The 17993-nt window shown below is 38.1% G+C and overlaps 1 protein-coding gene across 2 annotated transcripts in view; it reads right to left on the bottom strand.

Moving 5' to 3' along the window:
- Positions 1–17678, bottom strand: part of SUSD4 (sushi domain containing 4) — a 244160-nt gene extending 226482 nt beyond the window's left edge. For both annotated transcript variants that reach the window (XM_044674034.1, XM_044674035.1), the window contains exon 1: positions 17510–17678. In XM_044674034.1, coding sequence (XP_044529969.1) covers positions 17510–17678 — 169 coding nt within the window. The remainder of the gene's footprint in view (positions 1–17509) is intronic.
- Positions 17679–17993: the final 315 nt, after the last annotated feature.

Consider the following 17993-nt stretch of genomic DNA (forward strand, 5'->3'; position numbering starts at 1 on the left):
CCTTCCCTTCCCTTCCCTTCCCTTCCCTTCCCTTCCCTTCCCTTCCCTTTTGTCTTAGAATTGATACTGAGTATCAGTTCTAAGGCAGAAGAGTGGTAAAGGCTAGGTAATCAGAGTTAAGTGACTTGCCCACAGTCACATGGTCAGGAAGTGTTTGAGGCCAGATCTGAGCCTAGGACTTCTTGTCTCCAGACCTGGCTCTCTATTTACTGTGCTACCCTGGTGTCCCTAAGGCTCTCCCTTTCTTGAGATTTCTTCTACTAGCTAGCAAACTCAGTAATTCTTCAAATTATCTTATTAAAATTGTGCCCTAAAAGATACACGGGAAGAATTCAAACTATGATGTGGTCAACATTCAAATACTTGGAAGAAAATTATCTTCTCTTCAAATAAGCTTTATACAGTCAATTTTTGATCCTGGGTTTCATGCCCCATTGAACCATCCACCCGGCCTATGTCAGTATTTAGCTCACCATCTGCCCCACTGTTGCTCCCTCTAGACCAAAGGACCTACTGAGACCATGTTCCAGGTGACTTAACATATTCAGCTTTAGAACCAATATCCTAGGGTCATGCTGTCCTGACTGGTGAGTCATCCAAGGAAATGCACATGGCCACTAGACCTAACTGGTTCCTGACCCAATCCTCAATTCATATTTCATCCGACCATCTCTCCTATCCTTCCTGTTCACCCACATGCTATATTCACATTCCCTTCACTATTTCCCCCTTTCTATCTCCTGCTCTAAGAACAACAACAAAAATCAAAAGAATAGCTAGCATTGAATATCTCACTTTAACGTATGCAAAATGCTTTATATGTTATTTAATTTTATCCTTGCAACAATACTAAGAGGTAGATGTTATTATCCCCACTTTAAATATGAGGAAACTGAGGCTGAAAGAGATTATATGACCTACCTATAAGTTAGTAAGCATTTGAAACAGAATTTGAATTTAGGTCTTCTTGGCTCCAAATCCAGTGTTCTAGCCACTGTGGCATTTAGTGATAATCAAATCAATACCTCCATTGCTTCTAGAAAAGCTTTGCAACTTGACTCACAATGGAGTCACTCACTATCTCTGTGACTTTACAGTCAGTCAATAAACATTTATTAAGAGTATGTTATATGCCAGGCACTGTGCTACATACTGAGGATACAAAGAAAAGCAAAATAATCCAAAACACCTTTTCCTGACCATTCTACCCTAATAAGAGTCCCCTTGCTAGAATGGTAATGTACCACTGATTACATTCCTGCACCAATAGAATCATGAAATTCAAAGAAATAAAGGTCTTCACATAGAGCACATTCCATGATAGACTATGCAGAGGACTGCAATCAGTACTAAAACCACAAGGATCTTAAGGGATAGCCTTGCTTTTCTATTTGTATTTTCAGTGTAATTGGGCTTTGACACACACTCAGATCACCTGGGACAGAGGCATCTATGTGGAAAATACCAGCAATCTAATTTTGAGAGAAGGCATTCAACTACCATACATATGGGGCAGCTAGGTACTGTGGATAGAGAAAGACTCATCTTCCTGAGTTCAAATCCAGCCTCAAACATTTACAGGCTTGTGACCCCGGGCAAATCATCTAACCCTGGTTGCCTTGGTTTCCTCATCTGTAAAATGAGCTGGAGAAGGAAATGGCAAATCACTCCAATCTCTTTTCCAAGAAAAACTCACATGGGGTCACAAAGAGTAGACACAACTGAACTGAAGGAAAAACTATAATGCCATACAAGTGGGAGTAGCTTCTTTCTATTGGCTGCATAGAAAAAACTGAGTTTAAAACCAGTACACTTAGGCAGTATCTCTCAGTGTTTCCAGTGGTATTCAGACAGGAAGATCTCATTCAATGATAACATGACCACCTTTCCCTTCCTTTAGGTCTTATGACGTTTAGAGAAGTAGGCTTGGTGCAAAATATCAGAAAAAGAATATTATAAAACTGTACTGACATGTAATCTGGAAAAAAATAAAATTTACAAATTCTTTGGAGTTTTTTAGTAATTATCTGAGGCTAGATTTGAACTCAGGAAGATGAATTTTATTTCCTGATTCCTGGCCCAGCACTCTAACTACTCTGCCAGCTGCTCCAACAAATTCATTATCCTATAGTTAATCTGTTAATGAATTTCTCTGAACTTGGGCTAGATGTTAAACAGGCACACAGTCTGTCAGTAGGTCTGTACTTAAAGTTTTTCCAGCTTAATGACAGTCATAACAGCCCCTTAAAGTTTACAAAGTGCTCTATCTATGTTAACTAACTCGTTTGGTCTCAATAATCATGTGAGTCAGGAACTATTATTATCTCCATTTTATAGATGAGGAAACTGAGGCTGAGGGAGATGAAGTGATTTACACAAGGTCACACAACTAAGTATGTGTCTGAGGCTGGACTCAAACTCAGATCTTTCTAACTTCATATTTTTTGCTTTATCTAATATGCTGGCTAGTTGCCTCCAAAAACATCCAGAGCTTGTTCTTTGTCATTATAGCTGTTGAGAACTCAGGGTTCTCAAAATCCTGTTCATCTAAAAATCTCACTCCATTGCTTCACTGTGGCAGGAAGATGACCATGAGTTCCCACAGGTCAAAAATGTAACCGCATCTACGCAAAAGTTAAATGTAAATAATTTCTTGATTGTTGCTACCGCTGTTCCCCTTCATTAACGGAAGTCTCCCTACTAGACTATAATCTCCATGAAAACAATATGAAGCTCAGCAATCAGTTGTCTGACCTTTCCACTGCTAGGCATACTCCAAAAAGCCAAAGATAAAAGGAAACATGCAATATACCCTAAAGATTCCCAGCAGTACTTTGTGTATGTTAGGGAAAGGCTAAACAGGAATCAGTTACTATTGCTATCAGAAACAATGAATATGAAGAATACCAGAATGCCTGGGAAGATTTATACAAACTAGTGAGAAGTAAAATAAGTAGAACTTGGGAAACAATACAAACGAATGCAATAATGTACAATAGGGGGGAAATATCAAAAAATTCAAAGTGAATGCTATGCAATTATAATAATCAGATTAGATCCCAAAGAAGAGATAGGAAAATGCTTCTATCTTCCTTTTTCTTTACGGAGGAAGGAAGCTATAACGTCCAACTTGGACTCTCCATTTTTTTTATTCTTTGGGACATACTCTTTTGGGGAAAATGAAAGAAATGTAAAAATAAGGATACTAATATTGCACATTATGTAACTCCCAACCCCTAGACTAGTGCTTTGCAAACAGAAGACATTTAATAAATGTTTGTTGAATAATTGAATTAAGGAAAGAATAAGAGCTAAATATATATAAAGCTAATCTCTCTCTCCTATGACCTCATTACAGCACTGTTTATCATTCATCTGGCACTTAGCCTACAATATTTCCTATTCTTCCTCTGGGTATGAGTCAAGTCTTCACATTTGTATTATGTACTCCTATATCTATTACTCATCTTTATAAGCTCAGAACATCCAAGTATCTACAAAACCCATAAAGGTTAGTTGATAATGAAAATCCCACCTTGCATCATATTTTGCTGTTGTTTAGTCCTGTCTGACTCTTTGTGATCCTATTTGGAGTTTTTTTGGCAAGCCCAGTCCCCATGATCTACTAGAATCTTCCGTTTTCATTGACTAGGAGAATTTAATAGGTCTCATTCATATATATTGGGAATGTGCTCAAAAGCATTCAATTTCTATTTAATAATATCTACTTTCAGTATGCATTTTTCTTCCATTTTCTTTCTCTTTTTTTAAAGAATCTCTCACTATTGCGCCCGATTCAACCACACATTTCTTTTTCAAGTGGAATCTTTCCAATGAAATGAAGTCTTTTTTCTTCTTTGCTCTAATGTGGAAAATGGAATAAACTAGTATACTAACAACCCACTGGTTCTGTAACTCCCACGCTAGTGATTCACTGAGGCCTAAGAGTACTCAGTCCCAAATAGAAACATGAGACACCAGGTCAAAGCATCATTTCCAAACAAATCTGCACATCCTCATCCACTTTATTAAAAAGCCAAATTTACCAGAAGATAGATTTAAAGTTAATTATTGGTATATCAGATGACTGAGCTTTGGGGTTTCTGTTTTTTCTTCTAAGAATCTTTCTCTCCTAGGGGCATGTTCCTACTTAACATAAACAGACAGATGCAGCTGCCATGACTATATCTTCATGATGTTCTCCCAGAATGTGTATTGGGATCATCGCTACTTCTTCTGGAATAGATTAATGTGGGTTTTATCTAGTTAGTACATTCTCAAGTTCACTGTCACTTCCAAATAATTTCAAGAATTACTTTATTTCTCTGTTGCACACAGTTTACCTTGTTTAAGATTAATAAAGCAATTACAATACTCTCAATTAAGAAGCTATTTTAAAATGCACTTTTAATTCCAGTTCATGTGTAACTCACTTAATTATTACTATTTGTTTTTCTTCTTGAGTGGATAATTTCTTCTCTCTCAGCACCACAGCATGCTCATCTTAAAGAAAGGAAAATATTGAGAGAAATTCTCCCCTACACATTACAGTTTAAATCAATGTCACTCATTCCTAGCTGTCCTAAACTATAGTCCAAGATACTCCTGTTTCTTGCTCGACACATATCACTGAAACACATCTTGTCACTGAAGGATTAACTCTTGGGGGAATAAATCCACACCCACTCAGAGGATTTATACCTTAATTTAAGTGGAGACGCGTCTCATATATCATCTTTCTCTTTTAGCTTTTGATACCTGTTTAATTACTGACTATAATAAGATTACTAAGACACCTTTTTGAGACTAGGATATCGGTTACATTAAAAATGTTGTGGAAACACTAATTTCACAGCTGGCCTCCCTTTTTCATACAATTTCTGTAAGCATAAACCTACTTGAGCTCATGTTATAAAATGTGTGCTATGAACATTAAAGGATCCTAGAGGCTGGGGGAAATAGGGAATGTATCATGGAGATGGAGACAGGGATCTAAGAGCCTTACCATTTTTCACTAATACCCCTCGTCTCCCAGAGTAGGAAAGAGGTAGAATTATGACATATCCAGTGTCCATTCCCTTTTCCTCTGAGGAAAAAATATCTAATGTAGCAAATAGTTCTCTTGTCATTTTCTTCTGTTTAGTCCCTTAAGTTCCTGTCATCAGATACCCTTTTGGTTTGAGTGTTTTGTGTATGTGGGTGGATTCACTGATTCAAAATATTATTACCAATTATTACTAAATTAGCTGGGTCTTTGTTTTAAGGCAACCCTTTGGGTTAGTCCACAAATGAAATCTGCTTCATTCTCCTATACAGTTCTGAACCTAATTTATTGTCCATCTACAGAATCTGTTCAAGATGTGTAGATGGATAGACAGCCCATAGTGCTAATCCATCCAAACACATAGCATAGTTTGAGCAATAAGTATTTTCATTTATTTGTTTTTCCCACGTGAATAGTTAAATTGGACTATATGAACATACATAGATGCTCTGTAATATTCCAAAGGCAACCAGCACAATGTTCATTTGTAAATAGGAACCTCTGAAAGACCTTGTCATCTAGAGGGAATCCCTCTTCCATTTGGATTCTGTTATGGCCATCTAACATAACAGTGGCAAACATGTCTTCCTGTTTTAAGACTCACTTGCTGTTTTTAATTAGTTGGTTGGCAAAACTCCCGAGAAGAAAGGCTTATCTCTTTAACCCAGTATTCTCCTGGTTTCATTGATTCCCCCCCAAAAAAGATAAACTAGTCATATAAGGGTTAAATAATGAACAACTTGAAAGTTCTACTGATCTATACCAATATCAGAAGAACTAGAGGAAGAGTTCTTTACCTGGAGTTCATGAACTTTGTTTCTGTTTTTGTTTCCTACACTTATTAGTTTCCTTTGTAACCCTGTGCATTTTATTTTATGCTTTTAAACACACTATTCTGAGAAGAGCTCCATAGGCACCAATAAATTGCCAAAGGAGTTTGTCACATTGAAGAGATTACAAACCTCTGATCCAGAGGAAGCTTCCCTCCCCTAGCACACTGAGGGAACCATTTATGGATATTTGGGGAATTAGAATCGGGATTAAAATTGTCAAAAATGAGGTGTGGATGGTTGTGATCTGTATCATTAGAGGAAGTGCCTACATCTGAAGTATAAAATGATAAACTGGTCTTTCTAGAGTATTTCAAAGTTTCCATATTGCTTTGCATCATTTTCTCATTTGATTGTTGAAATAGTTCAATGAGATAAATGCTACCAGTATGATCATCCCCATTTTGCAAACGACTTACTTATAATGGAAAACTAAGACTCAGAAATGTTAAGTGATGCATCCATAGTCAGAGTTCATAAATATTAGGAGGCAAAATTTGAATCCAGATCTCTCCTAAATCCAATTCTGGTCTTATTTCCGCTCCACTTAGCGAGTCTGAGATAAAATAAAAAGATAGATATTGAGAAAAACTAACGATTAATAGGTCACAAAATCTGGTCCAGTGGTTTTATTGGTATAGAGGAATTCTGTGTGAGAAAGCTTCCTTTACCAATTCAGGTCTGCAATTTATAATCTTAGTGACTTGCCTAGAGCAGAGGTGTCAAATGAAGCCTGCAACATTCCCAACTAAGACTCCAACTAAATTAAAATGTAATTGGGAAATAGTTAACAAAATAAATAAAAATATAATGAAACAGATAAAATTACATTTTAAATGAAGTTAACATATGGCCGGTAAGGATCCTTATGTATGGCTTTTTGCTGTTGTTCAATTATCTTCAATTATGTTTGACTCTTTATGACCCCATTTGGGGTGTTCTTGGCAAAGATACTGGAATGATTTGTCATTTCCTTTTCCAGATCATTTTACAGATCAGGAAAGGGAGGCACACAGGGTTAAGTGACTTGCCCAGGATCATACAGTTAGAGTCTAAGGTCAAATTTGAACTCAGGTTTTCCTGACTGCAGGCTTAGTGCTCTATCAATTGGACCACCTAGCTGCCCATGTATGGATTAGTAACTCTGTTTCTATTTGAATTTGATACTGTTGGCCTAGAGTACTGATTTGCAACTTCTCACAAAGTCACACAACCAATATGTGTCAGAGGTAGGACTTGAAACCAGGTCTTTCTGGCTTCATATAGCATTCCCAAAGTAGAACAGCCTGCCTCTAGAGACAGTGGATTTAGGTCCCTGAGCTCTTGAAACAAAGGTAGGATGACTCTATTTGTCAGGTAGAAAGTCACTAGATGGTCCTTAAGGTCCCTTCGAACTCCAAAGCTCTGTGATGTTATGATATCTGGAATGGGGATCTCTTTTCCCTAAACAATGGCAAATTAGATCACAGACCATTTTTTGCCCCTGCATTGTTTTATGCTTTTATTTTTAAATTTGCTACAATTCCTAAGACAGTAACATTAATTTTTTTTTTACTTTTCTCCCCAGTCTTTTTGTGGTTAGCAACATTTGCCTGAAGAAATGATACCCCTGAGAGAATTGTCTAATAAGCAGACACTACCTCTATTCAGTCCACCTTTGAATATTTGGGGCCATTAAAGGAAGTTAATTTTCTTTGTTTTTAAATTGGTTTAAGAAATTGTATCAACGCAGTATAAAGGTGTATATGTTGTTCAGTCATTTTTTCAATTGTATCCAACTCTTTGTGACCCATTTGGGGTTTTCTTGGCAAAGATACTGGAGTGGTTCACCATTTTACAGATGAGGAACTGAGGCAGACTGTGTGAAATGACTTGCCCAGGGTCACACTGCTAAATGTCTGAAGCCAGATTCGAATACATAAAGCTGAATTTTTATGAATCTAATACCTGTGCTCTGTCTACTGTATCACCTAACTATATATTATATATTGCATATAATATATTTTTTCAGTATTTTACCCAAGGCTACTTTTCTTTTTACTAATTGATTTAAGAAATTGTATCTAAGTAATATGAATATGTGTGTCTATATATATTCAGTATTTTACCCAAGCACACTTAGGATTCTTCTTTCCATGTTTCCAACCCATGGGAGAGAAAGCCCCTCCACCCTTTGTTACACTCTCTCTGCCTATCTAATTCAGATAAATATATCCATAGTCACTCATTTGGCAACTCATTTGGGGATATTGTTTGTAAGTGAGTTTATTTTATTGCATTGGTAAATACAATAAATATGGAAAGCAAAAGGGAAGAGAACCTAGAACATCTCTTTTCTCATTTGTTTCTTCAATATTTCTCATACGCATCAGTAAATTATATAAGCTCCAAGATACCTCAGACAGAACAGGATTTGTTGGTTAAAAGGTACCTTTAAAGGGAAGCTAGGTGGTTCAAAGGATAGAGTGCCAGGTCTAGAGATGGAAGGACCAAGGTTTAAATCTGAGGTCAGATTCTTCCTTGCTACATGACCCTGGGCAAGTCACTTAACCCCAACTGCCTAGCCTTTACTGCTCTTCTGCCTTGGAACTGATACTTATATTGACTCTAAGACAAAGGTAAGGGTTTTTTTAAAAAAATAGTACCTTATAACATTATAGCTAGGAGCTAAAGCAAAGTACAAATTCAGATAAAAACAGAGCTCAGAGTGACCAAACTCCTACAATGAATTAATCAGTAAAATTTGCATGACTTGGTCCTAGGATCATAGATCTTTAGAAGAGACTTCAGAGACTATCAAGTCCAACTTCCTCATTTGACATTAGGAAGAAACTGAGGCCCAGGGAGATTAAGTAACTCTCTCAAAGTGACATAGGTAGCAAGTTTCAGAGGTAGGACTCTCTAGGTTACAATGGAAATCTGGCTTACATAAGGTTTATAGTCTCTTGGCCTTTTTTGCAGGGCTTTCTAATGCCTTAAAAACAAGAATATAAAAAGAGGATTTCTCCACCAGACTTGAGAATATTGATGATTCTCCAAGTTTTCCTGACCCTTTGTGAGGCTAGAGATTTGTTGATTGCATAAGAAGCCTTTCCAATTCTGCCAAGGGCTTTCAGAGATCATCCTACTAGATAAAAAGGTTTTGTTTTTTTCCTGCCTTCTTGGAGAAATTCAACTCTTTAGTCCATAGATTGTCTTTGTTTACAGTTTAGATAAAGTACAGCTTCAAATTTAAGCTTTTCCATGGAAGTGGTGAATGAAAAGTCTCCAGTCTCATAAGCAAGAAAACTTGTTTAAGTAAAGCTCCATTAGGCTAGACTGGATGTCCACAGACCAAGTGAAAGAGCAGCATCCTTGCCTTCAGGAACTTAACCACAGTCAATTCCTCAGACTTGTTTAGTCATAATGACAGAAAAAACAACTCTAAACAGATGGTTTCCCTGCGTTAAAGGTACAAAGTTAGACCAAGGAATGTCAGAAAATTCATAGACTTCAAGTTGAAAGGAACCTTGGAGGTCATCTAGTCCAACACCACTACCCAAATCATGAATATCACCAACAACATCCTGGACAATCCCCTACTAGTATATCTCAAGAGAGGAATAACTCATTACCCACCCTGTGCATATACTTAGCCCCTTCTACTTCATGAAAGTTCTTATTGTTAGGAATTCTTTTCCTCGTGTTGAGCCAAAAATCTACCTTGTGAAAGGTCTATCTCCCATTTCCCAACAACAGGGATTAGTTTCCCCTATAAAGACAGCGCAACTTAGGAACTAACTCATCCCAATCTTCACAGACATAGCTTTCTGGTCACTCAAAGCTATAAAACTTTCCACCCAGCCAGGGATTCTCTTATTTGGTGGACTGTCTGAAGATCATGGGAGTCATCATACCCTTCCCTGCCCACTAGATAAGTTTCCATATAGAGATGATGGAAAGGGGGTAGAGATGGGACATACCTCATTGTACCTCATTGCATATCCTTGTTATTTTAGGGCACGGTAAACATTCTTCTGTTAACTGTTCAAGAATTATCAGTATATATTAGTCTGATAACCTAAAAAATAGCTTCAGAGTCAAAAAGACTTGGTCCAACTAATGCTTCTAATATATACTGATACATATGTATATGTGAGACATACTATGACCCTGGGGAAGTCACATAATCTCAGTTCCACATATAAGTCTCAAAGACTATATATGCTGTATGATAGCTGCTGATATGCATTGGTAAAAAGAATTCGAGAAAGAGAAATTCCTCATACAAACAAAACATAGGTTCCCAACCCCCAGGAATTGGGGGGGAAAGTTGTAGATCACTATTCTAGCTTAGATGTTTAGGGATACTGACTCTTTCATCCATTGTTAGCTATCACTCACAACTTTGTGTCATCTCCAGATTTTACAAGCATGCTGTCTATGCCTTCACCATACCATCATTATATTACCTGTTGTTATTGTTGTTCAGTTGTTTCAGTTAAGACAAACTCTTCATGCACTATTTGAGTTTTTCTGGGAAGAGTGGCTTACCATTTCCTTCTCCAACTCATTTTGCAGATGAAGAAACTGAGGCCAGAGGGTTAAGTGACTTGCACAGGGTCACACAGCTGGTATGTGCCTGAGGCCAGATTTGAACTCAGGAAGAGTCTTTCTGACTTCATACCCAGTACTCACTGTGCCACCTAATTGCCCTCACAACAAACCTATGAGATAGGCACCATGAATATGAAGGATAGCTGTGATTTCAGTGATACAGAGAACTCTCAGATAAAGATATTTCCTTTACCAAAACAAGTCAGTTTATTCACCTGCTCTGAAACTTATACTCTGGGACAGTTAAGTGGCACAGTGGTTAGAGAGCCAGATAAGTTGTTCTGAACTCAGACACTTCCTTCCTCTGTTGCCCTGGGCAAGTCATTTAACCTCAATTGCCTAGCTCTTGCTGCTCTTCTGCTTTGGAACTGATACTCAGCATCAGTTCTAAGACAAAAGGTAAGAGTTTTTTGTTTGTTTTTTAAAGAAAAGAAATTTATTGTCTAAGAGAATTGCTTAGAATACTATGAGGTTAAGTAGCTTGCCCACAGTGAAAGCAGACAGTATGTATCAGAAACTGGACTTGAACTCAGATCTTAACTACAAAGAAGATTAGCTTTCCACTCGTTGTGTGGTATTATTACCTCTATTTTGGTTAAGAGTCTTTCATCGGTCACACAGCTACCAAATGCCAAAGGCAGGATTTGAACCTAAATCTTTTGGATTCCCAGCCTAGTTTAGAATTTATCACCCAAATTACTGCTTAAAATATTAAACAGTAGAGAACCAAGAATAGATCCTCAGGGTACTTCCACTGAAAACCTCCCTTTTTGAATAAAGAAGTGGAGGAATTCTATGTGAACTAGAATTACTTCTAGGAGTTAATGCAGAGCCAAATGAGCAGAACCAGAAGAACATTGTACACAGAGACGGATACATTATGATACAATCGAATGAAATAGACTTTTCTACCAGCAGAAATGCAATGACCCAGGACAATCCAGAAGAACTTGTGAGGAAGAACACTATCCACATCCAGAGAAAGAACTGTGGGAGCAGAAATGCATTAGAAAAATATATGCTTGATCACATAGTGGGACAGGGATGTGATTAGGGTTTTGATGTTAAAGGATCGCTCTACTGCAAATATGAATAACATAGAAATATGTTTTGAACAATGATACATGCATAATCCAGTAGAACTGCTTGTTGGCTTTGGGAGGGCAGAGGAGGGAGTGGGGGAGAGGGATTATGAATCAGGTAACCATGGAAAATATTCTAAATAAAAATTTAAAAACCTCCCTTTTAGAGCTACAGAGATCACAGTTATCTTTTTCCTTTTACCCTAATTGTTCAACTAATTCTCAATTCTCTTGACTTACCTATACTCTTATCAGTTCATGTATCTCCACTTCTTCACAATAGAATGAAAGATTTTTTCTTTCTGAAAACCAGATACCTTATAGCTAGGGTATTCTCCTAATCTAGTCATCTGCTAAAAGGTCCGGTCACTTGCCTACTAATCATCTGGTTTACTGACAAGAGGATAGAGCCTAGAACTATGATCTCACTAGTTTCAGGAATTTCCAGGTGAGAAAAATCCCTCTATTGATACAGGTCTGCAAACTTTCTTCAGCTTGTAGTCTTAGAGAACTTGCCTAGATCATTGACATGTTAAGTGACTTGCCCATGGTCACATAGCAGTATGTGATAGAGGTAGGACTTGAAACCATCCCTTCCTGGCTTCAAGACCAGTTCTCTTTGCACTGTGATACATTTCATTTCCTTTTTGACACTATTTGAATTATATATCAACTGCTTTGTTTTCCCGGAAGTAGTCATAAAATCCAAATGAGATGAGAAATTCCCATGGCCACATATAGACTTTAACAAAAAATAAATTAACCTTATCTATGTTGTATTTTTATTTATTTTGTTAAAAATTTCCCAATTACATTTTAATCTAGTTCAAGGTACTCCAGAGTGTTCGCACCCATCTCTGTGTTGAAGCTCTCTGTAAACCTTAAAGCAGGATATGGGAGCTAGGGGGATAGAGTGCTAGATTCCAGCTTCAGATAGTTATTAGGTGTAGGACTCTGGAGAAGTCACTTAACCTCTGTCTGCCTCAGTTCCCTTACCTGTAAAATGGAAACAATAATAGTACCTACATCCCAGGATTATTGTGAGAATCAAATGAGCTAGCATTTCTAAAGAGTTATATAAACCATAACACATTATTTAAATGCCAGTTACTGTTATTATGCAAATGTTTATTATTTTTAAACTAGAGTCTTCTCACTTAACAAAAGAAGACTAGGAGAAATCTACCCACATATAAACTCAAGACAATGAAAATTATTCCAAGATTCAAATCTATGGATCCAGGGGAAAAACTTTCTTTTTCTTTTTGATCTGATCATTCATCCCATTTCTCCCACTCATCTGTCTTTCTTTTCCTAGATGAAGCTATTGCATATCCACTATTGTCAAGCTTCTTTTCTCCTGAAAGCAATCAAGAATGAAATCCCCAGGTTAACAATAGACTGTCTATTAAATATGCACTTTTTGGTCAATGGAAGTCCGTCTGTGGGGGCTTAGTGCACAGTTTGGGGGAATTACTTCAAGGTTGGCCACTGAATCAAAGTTGTTAATGTCCAAATCAGGACAAGGCATTTATATGTCCTGGATGGAGTGTGAATATTCTTCTCCACCAAACCCCTGCATTTGAAAATGTCCCCCTGTGTGCTGCAGCATTTCTAAAGGCCTTAAGCCTTTACTATAAACACATAAAACAAAATAAATATGTATGTGTCAGGGAGAACATAATTTTCTGGCATTAAAAATGTGCATTTCTAAAAAAGTAATATTACAAGAATTCCCTGTTGTGTTCCTCCTGGTGTCCTGTGCCCTAGGAAGCTATCTCCCTTGCCTACCACCAGGCCCAGCTGTGCTTCAGGCTCATTGACTGCTTTCCATTTAGATTGAGTTTGGTAACTGAGCAACATGATATCAGGAATACTGGCACCAAAAAGTGGGCCCCGAAACCAAGTTTGCCACTAGTTCTTTCTTCATAAAAGCTCTGAAATTATTTTTATTAGTCACAACTTTCTTTCCCAAATTGTAGTTTGTCAGATACGACAGGTAAGAATGATCTCAACAAGGTCTCCCAAATTGTTGGCTTGAAGAATACAATTATTCTAGTGATCACATTCTCAGTTTGCAAGAGTTTAAGGAACAGAGCTGAAGCCCTTCCTCTGAAGTGAATACATCCATTGGAGTGCTCTGAATCCAATATATAAAAATGGGAGGTGACACACTGCCCCTTCTTTTTAAGTTCCTGGATACTCTCATTACATACCTCAATGGGAAGATGGTGATGAAACATATTCTTTATAAATTTCAAAGATATTTAACACTAGAGCTAATATAATATCTCTCAGTAGTGCCTTAAGAACCCTAAAGAGATTGGGTTTGAATTCTGGTTCTGCTATTTGTTGCCTTTAGGCAAGTTACTCAACTTCTGAGCCTTAATTTCCTCATCTACTAAGAAAGCAGACTGGACTATATGACCTCCAAGGTCCCTACCAGCTCAGAATCATAGAATTTTGAGAGTTGGGAGGGACCTCATCAATGATCTACAATTCATATGCAGAAGAAATAGACCCCAGAAATAGATCCAATAACTGTTTCCAGACCTCAATTTGAAGACTTTCAAAAAAGAGGAAGTACCACCTCTCAAAAAAAATCCTTACTACTTTTGGATAGCTACTTGTTAAGAAGTTTATCCTAACACCACTTCCTAAATTGGTGTCTTTGTAACTGTTCTTCTTTCTTGGCTTTGGCATCCTTTCTTGCCAACTCTGCCTTGGATCTATCCCTCACATGCCTCCCATTTCCTCCCTTCTTAGGCCTCTTGCTATCTCAGCCCCAAAAGTGGGAGGTGCAAGATCACAAGAGCACCCCTGCTTGGGCCAGGAGTTCTTACCTCGGAGGTGTAAGTGCTGTTTGCAATAATGTTTTATGTCTTATTTATTTAGCTGACTATTTTGTACAGTGTGCAAACAATCAGAGTATAAAGTTCATCAAGGTGAAATAAAGAAGCTTCTTAGTAAAAAAAAAAAAAAAAAAACATTATTCCTGGTTCTGCCTGAGCCTGATCACTCTTCTACATGATGGCACTGCCAATAGTTGAAGATAGCTATACTGTGCCCCACCCCACAATGAAACTTCTCTTCTCCAAGATAATCATGTCCAGAGACTTCAACCCAATCTTCATATAATGAAGTTATATATATGACTCAAGTTCCCTCACCTCCAGTTGCCTCCTTCTCCATACTCTCCAGCTTGTCAATGCCCATCTTAAAATACAGTGCCCAGAACTGAATGAAATACTCTAGACAAAATCTCATTGTGTCAGCAAACAACAGGATTATCATTTCCAATATTCCAAGAATATTTCCCATTCTTGGAAGCTTTTGCCTTCTTAATATAGCCCAGAAATGAATTAGCTCCAAACTCTATGAAGTTAATCAAATGGATGCTCTGCAAATACTGTATGGCTCCCCTGCCTTTGAATCTTAGAGGTCTCTTTTCTTAAACTTCTCTTTCTATGAAGAACATGACAACTGAAAGACAGTTGAATTCTTGTTAACATCTCTTTCTTAATGATAAATTATATTTGTAGGGTGTTTTAAGGTGAACAAAGAATTTTTCTCACAAGTTTATAAGATAGGAACTGCTCTCTTTCTTATCAGAGAAGTTAAGGGGCTTGTGAATGATCATACAACAAGTAAGTGCCAGAGACATTATCATAAAGATTTAATGCTTGAAAGGACTTACAGTCTCCTCAATTCACAGAGGGAGAAACCAAGTACCAGAAAGATTTATCCAGAATCATAAGTTTAAATATGAACACGTCTTCGGATCCCAAGTCCAGAACTCCACAGCCTACTACTGACATAAATGGACTAGCAAGAAGGAAAAGTATGTTTAGTTTGGGTGAAGGGAATGTAAGGTGAGTACAGAAGGAAGAGAAAAGAGAATAAGAACTGATATGGAAAGTGATGTGTCTTTTGTCACTCAGATCCTAGCTCCAGCCAACTGCTCCTTACTCATAAAACATTATTAGACACCTCAACTACAGAGAAGTGCTTTGCTCCAAAAGGAATTTAAATTGTATAGAATATGACAATGCCCTATTCTGATAATTAGCCATTGTGAAATTTTGACCTCACTCAACATAAGTAGGAGGTCCATCCTCACCTAAAACATTTTTTTATGGAAACAAAATCACCAAAAAGGGGGGGGGGGCTCCTTACAAATTCTCCCCACCAAGGATGAAGGGAGGTTGAAATTGATATCGGTTGGCAACGAAACAGCAGGATTTGGAAAACAATGTAACTTCCATGTCAGTCAAATAGAACCAAATATGCATATTCACAGCAAGTTTCTTGATGTTCACAACTCAACATCCTAAACGCAATGTCTGAACTTTTGATTTGTCTGGTAATAATTCCATTGTTACTTTCCTCTTCTTCCCGTCCCCATTTTTTTTTCCTTTAGAGGAAGTAAAATGGGGAGAATTTTGTTGCCACCAGTTTTTTTTTTTTCACATTTGAACTCTCTTGAGGACATATGGTTGGAAAGTTTTTGTTTTGTTTTATTTTGTTTAAGGTTTGCTTATAGCAATCAATATGTTTCTTACCAACATTAATCTACAAATGTTAATAACATTTAGGCTAAAGAAACATGTTCTGTTTCTCCCACTTTAATTTTTCCATATTAAAAAAGCCCATAAAGTAAAAGGGGGCAGACAACATGATGGAGGAGGTTTCTAAAACTCCAACATGGACTTTTTTCTGTCTTCTACCAATGCAACCAAAAGACAGTTCCCCATTCAAGAACCAAATAGCCTTAGATTAAAAACATACTGCAACTGAGCTTATTAATATACTTTCCACTCATTTCTACCTCACAAAAGGTTCTTTGACTTGATGGGCTTTCTTTCACTGTAAGTCTTCAGAATATATATGGTTGGAAAGTATTTTTTAAAGGTTTACTTATTGCAATCAAGATTATTCCCAAAAGAAATAGATACACATCCTCCACCTTAACTTTTCCATATTAGAGAACCTGTGTAATGAATGTGGAATTGACAGCAATATTGAACCAGGTAAGAACTTCAGGATTCTAAAACTCTAATAGGGCTCTCTTTCTGTCTTCTGCTAATGCGACCAAAAGATAATTCTCTTCAAGAACCAAAGGTGGCTTAGATTAGAAACATCCTGGAACTGAGATTATTAATATATTTCCCACTAATTTCTACCTCACAAAATGGCCTTTGACTTCTTATGCTTTTTTCCCCACTGAAAATCAGAAATGAGAAATCATGGCAAAGCACTTTTTATTAGGCACATCTCTGTCCACACACTCCTTCCAAAGCTGAAGAAAAATGAAGCAAAGAAGCTTAACTTTCCATCCCCGATGATTCTTAGGCAATTATGTGGCACATTTCAAAGGTGTTACATTCCGAACCTAGTTTCCAACTTGTCCCCTTTGAGTAGCCATAACAGCTCTTGCCTAAATCTCCAGTGATGAAATATTAGTGCTCTCTCAGCTGAAGGCTGCTACTGGTTACAGAGATCCACAGTCATTCATACTGATCTACCACCACTTTCCTCCCTCCCAACCCCCAAGGAGAGGAAACTACGCTGTCCGTTTAATAGATCAGGATTTGGGGGGGCAGTTTGGGGTTCTTCAGAAAAGCCTGGGTGTTGCTGTCGCAAAGCTCCTGTCACGGCGTGGGTTTGTGTATTTGTGTTGGGTAGTAAGTAAAGGGAAAGGCATTTTTCAGTCAGCATGAATGTGGTTTCGAAGGAGGAGGGTCTCTAGCTTTACAGCGGAGGGTTTGTTTTTATTTATTTTTTCCTCTAAGTGTATGCATGTACATATAAAGGAGAGAGCACAAGAGGAGAAGGGCTTTTTAGTACCCCCCGGAGGTTGACCGTGGGGGTGGGGAAGCTCCATAGACCCTGCCACGGGCTCTCCTTCCCGTGCTGTCCCGGCTCCCTTCATACTGTCACATGAGGAAGTCACTCACCATCCGTGAGCTGTGCAGGGCCAAGGCACAGCGCTAGCTGAAACCACAAAACCACTGCGAAGAGTCTCGGGGGAAACTGGTGCTGGGGTTGCTGCTGCTGCTGCTGCTGCTGCTCCTGCTGCTGCTCTAGAAAAGCATCTCCACTGCTCGGGTTCATTCCATGATACATCTTTTATCCACATAGGGCATCCGGCTTGCAAGAGTCTAACAAGAGGCAGAACACAAAAATACCCCGAGCTCGTTCAGGGCACTCTCCTCTCCAGCTCCAGCTAAGCGGAGGCGCCCCCCTTTCCCTGCTCCGCACCCTGGGCCCTCCCCGCTCCCACTTCACCCCATCTCACCCCCTCTTCCTATTGTGCAATAATGACACTCACTGGGGTCCGGAGAGTTCCAGTCTCGGGATGTTCTTATAGCAAAAGAGTAATGGAGGGTTGGGAGGGCAATGCAAATCGATGTTGCAAACCCGTCCCTTCAATTCAGCAGA

The sequence above is a fragment of the Gracilinanus agilis genome, chromosome 4 (genome assembly GCF_016433145.1).
Source record: "Gracilinanus agilis isolate LMUSP501 chromosome 4, AgileGrace, whole genome shotgun sequence".
In the NCBI taxonomy this organism is placed as follows: Eukaryota; Metazoa; Chordata; class Mammalia; order Didelphimorphia; family Didelphidae; genus Gracilinanus; species Gracilinanus agilis.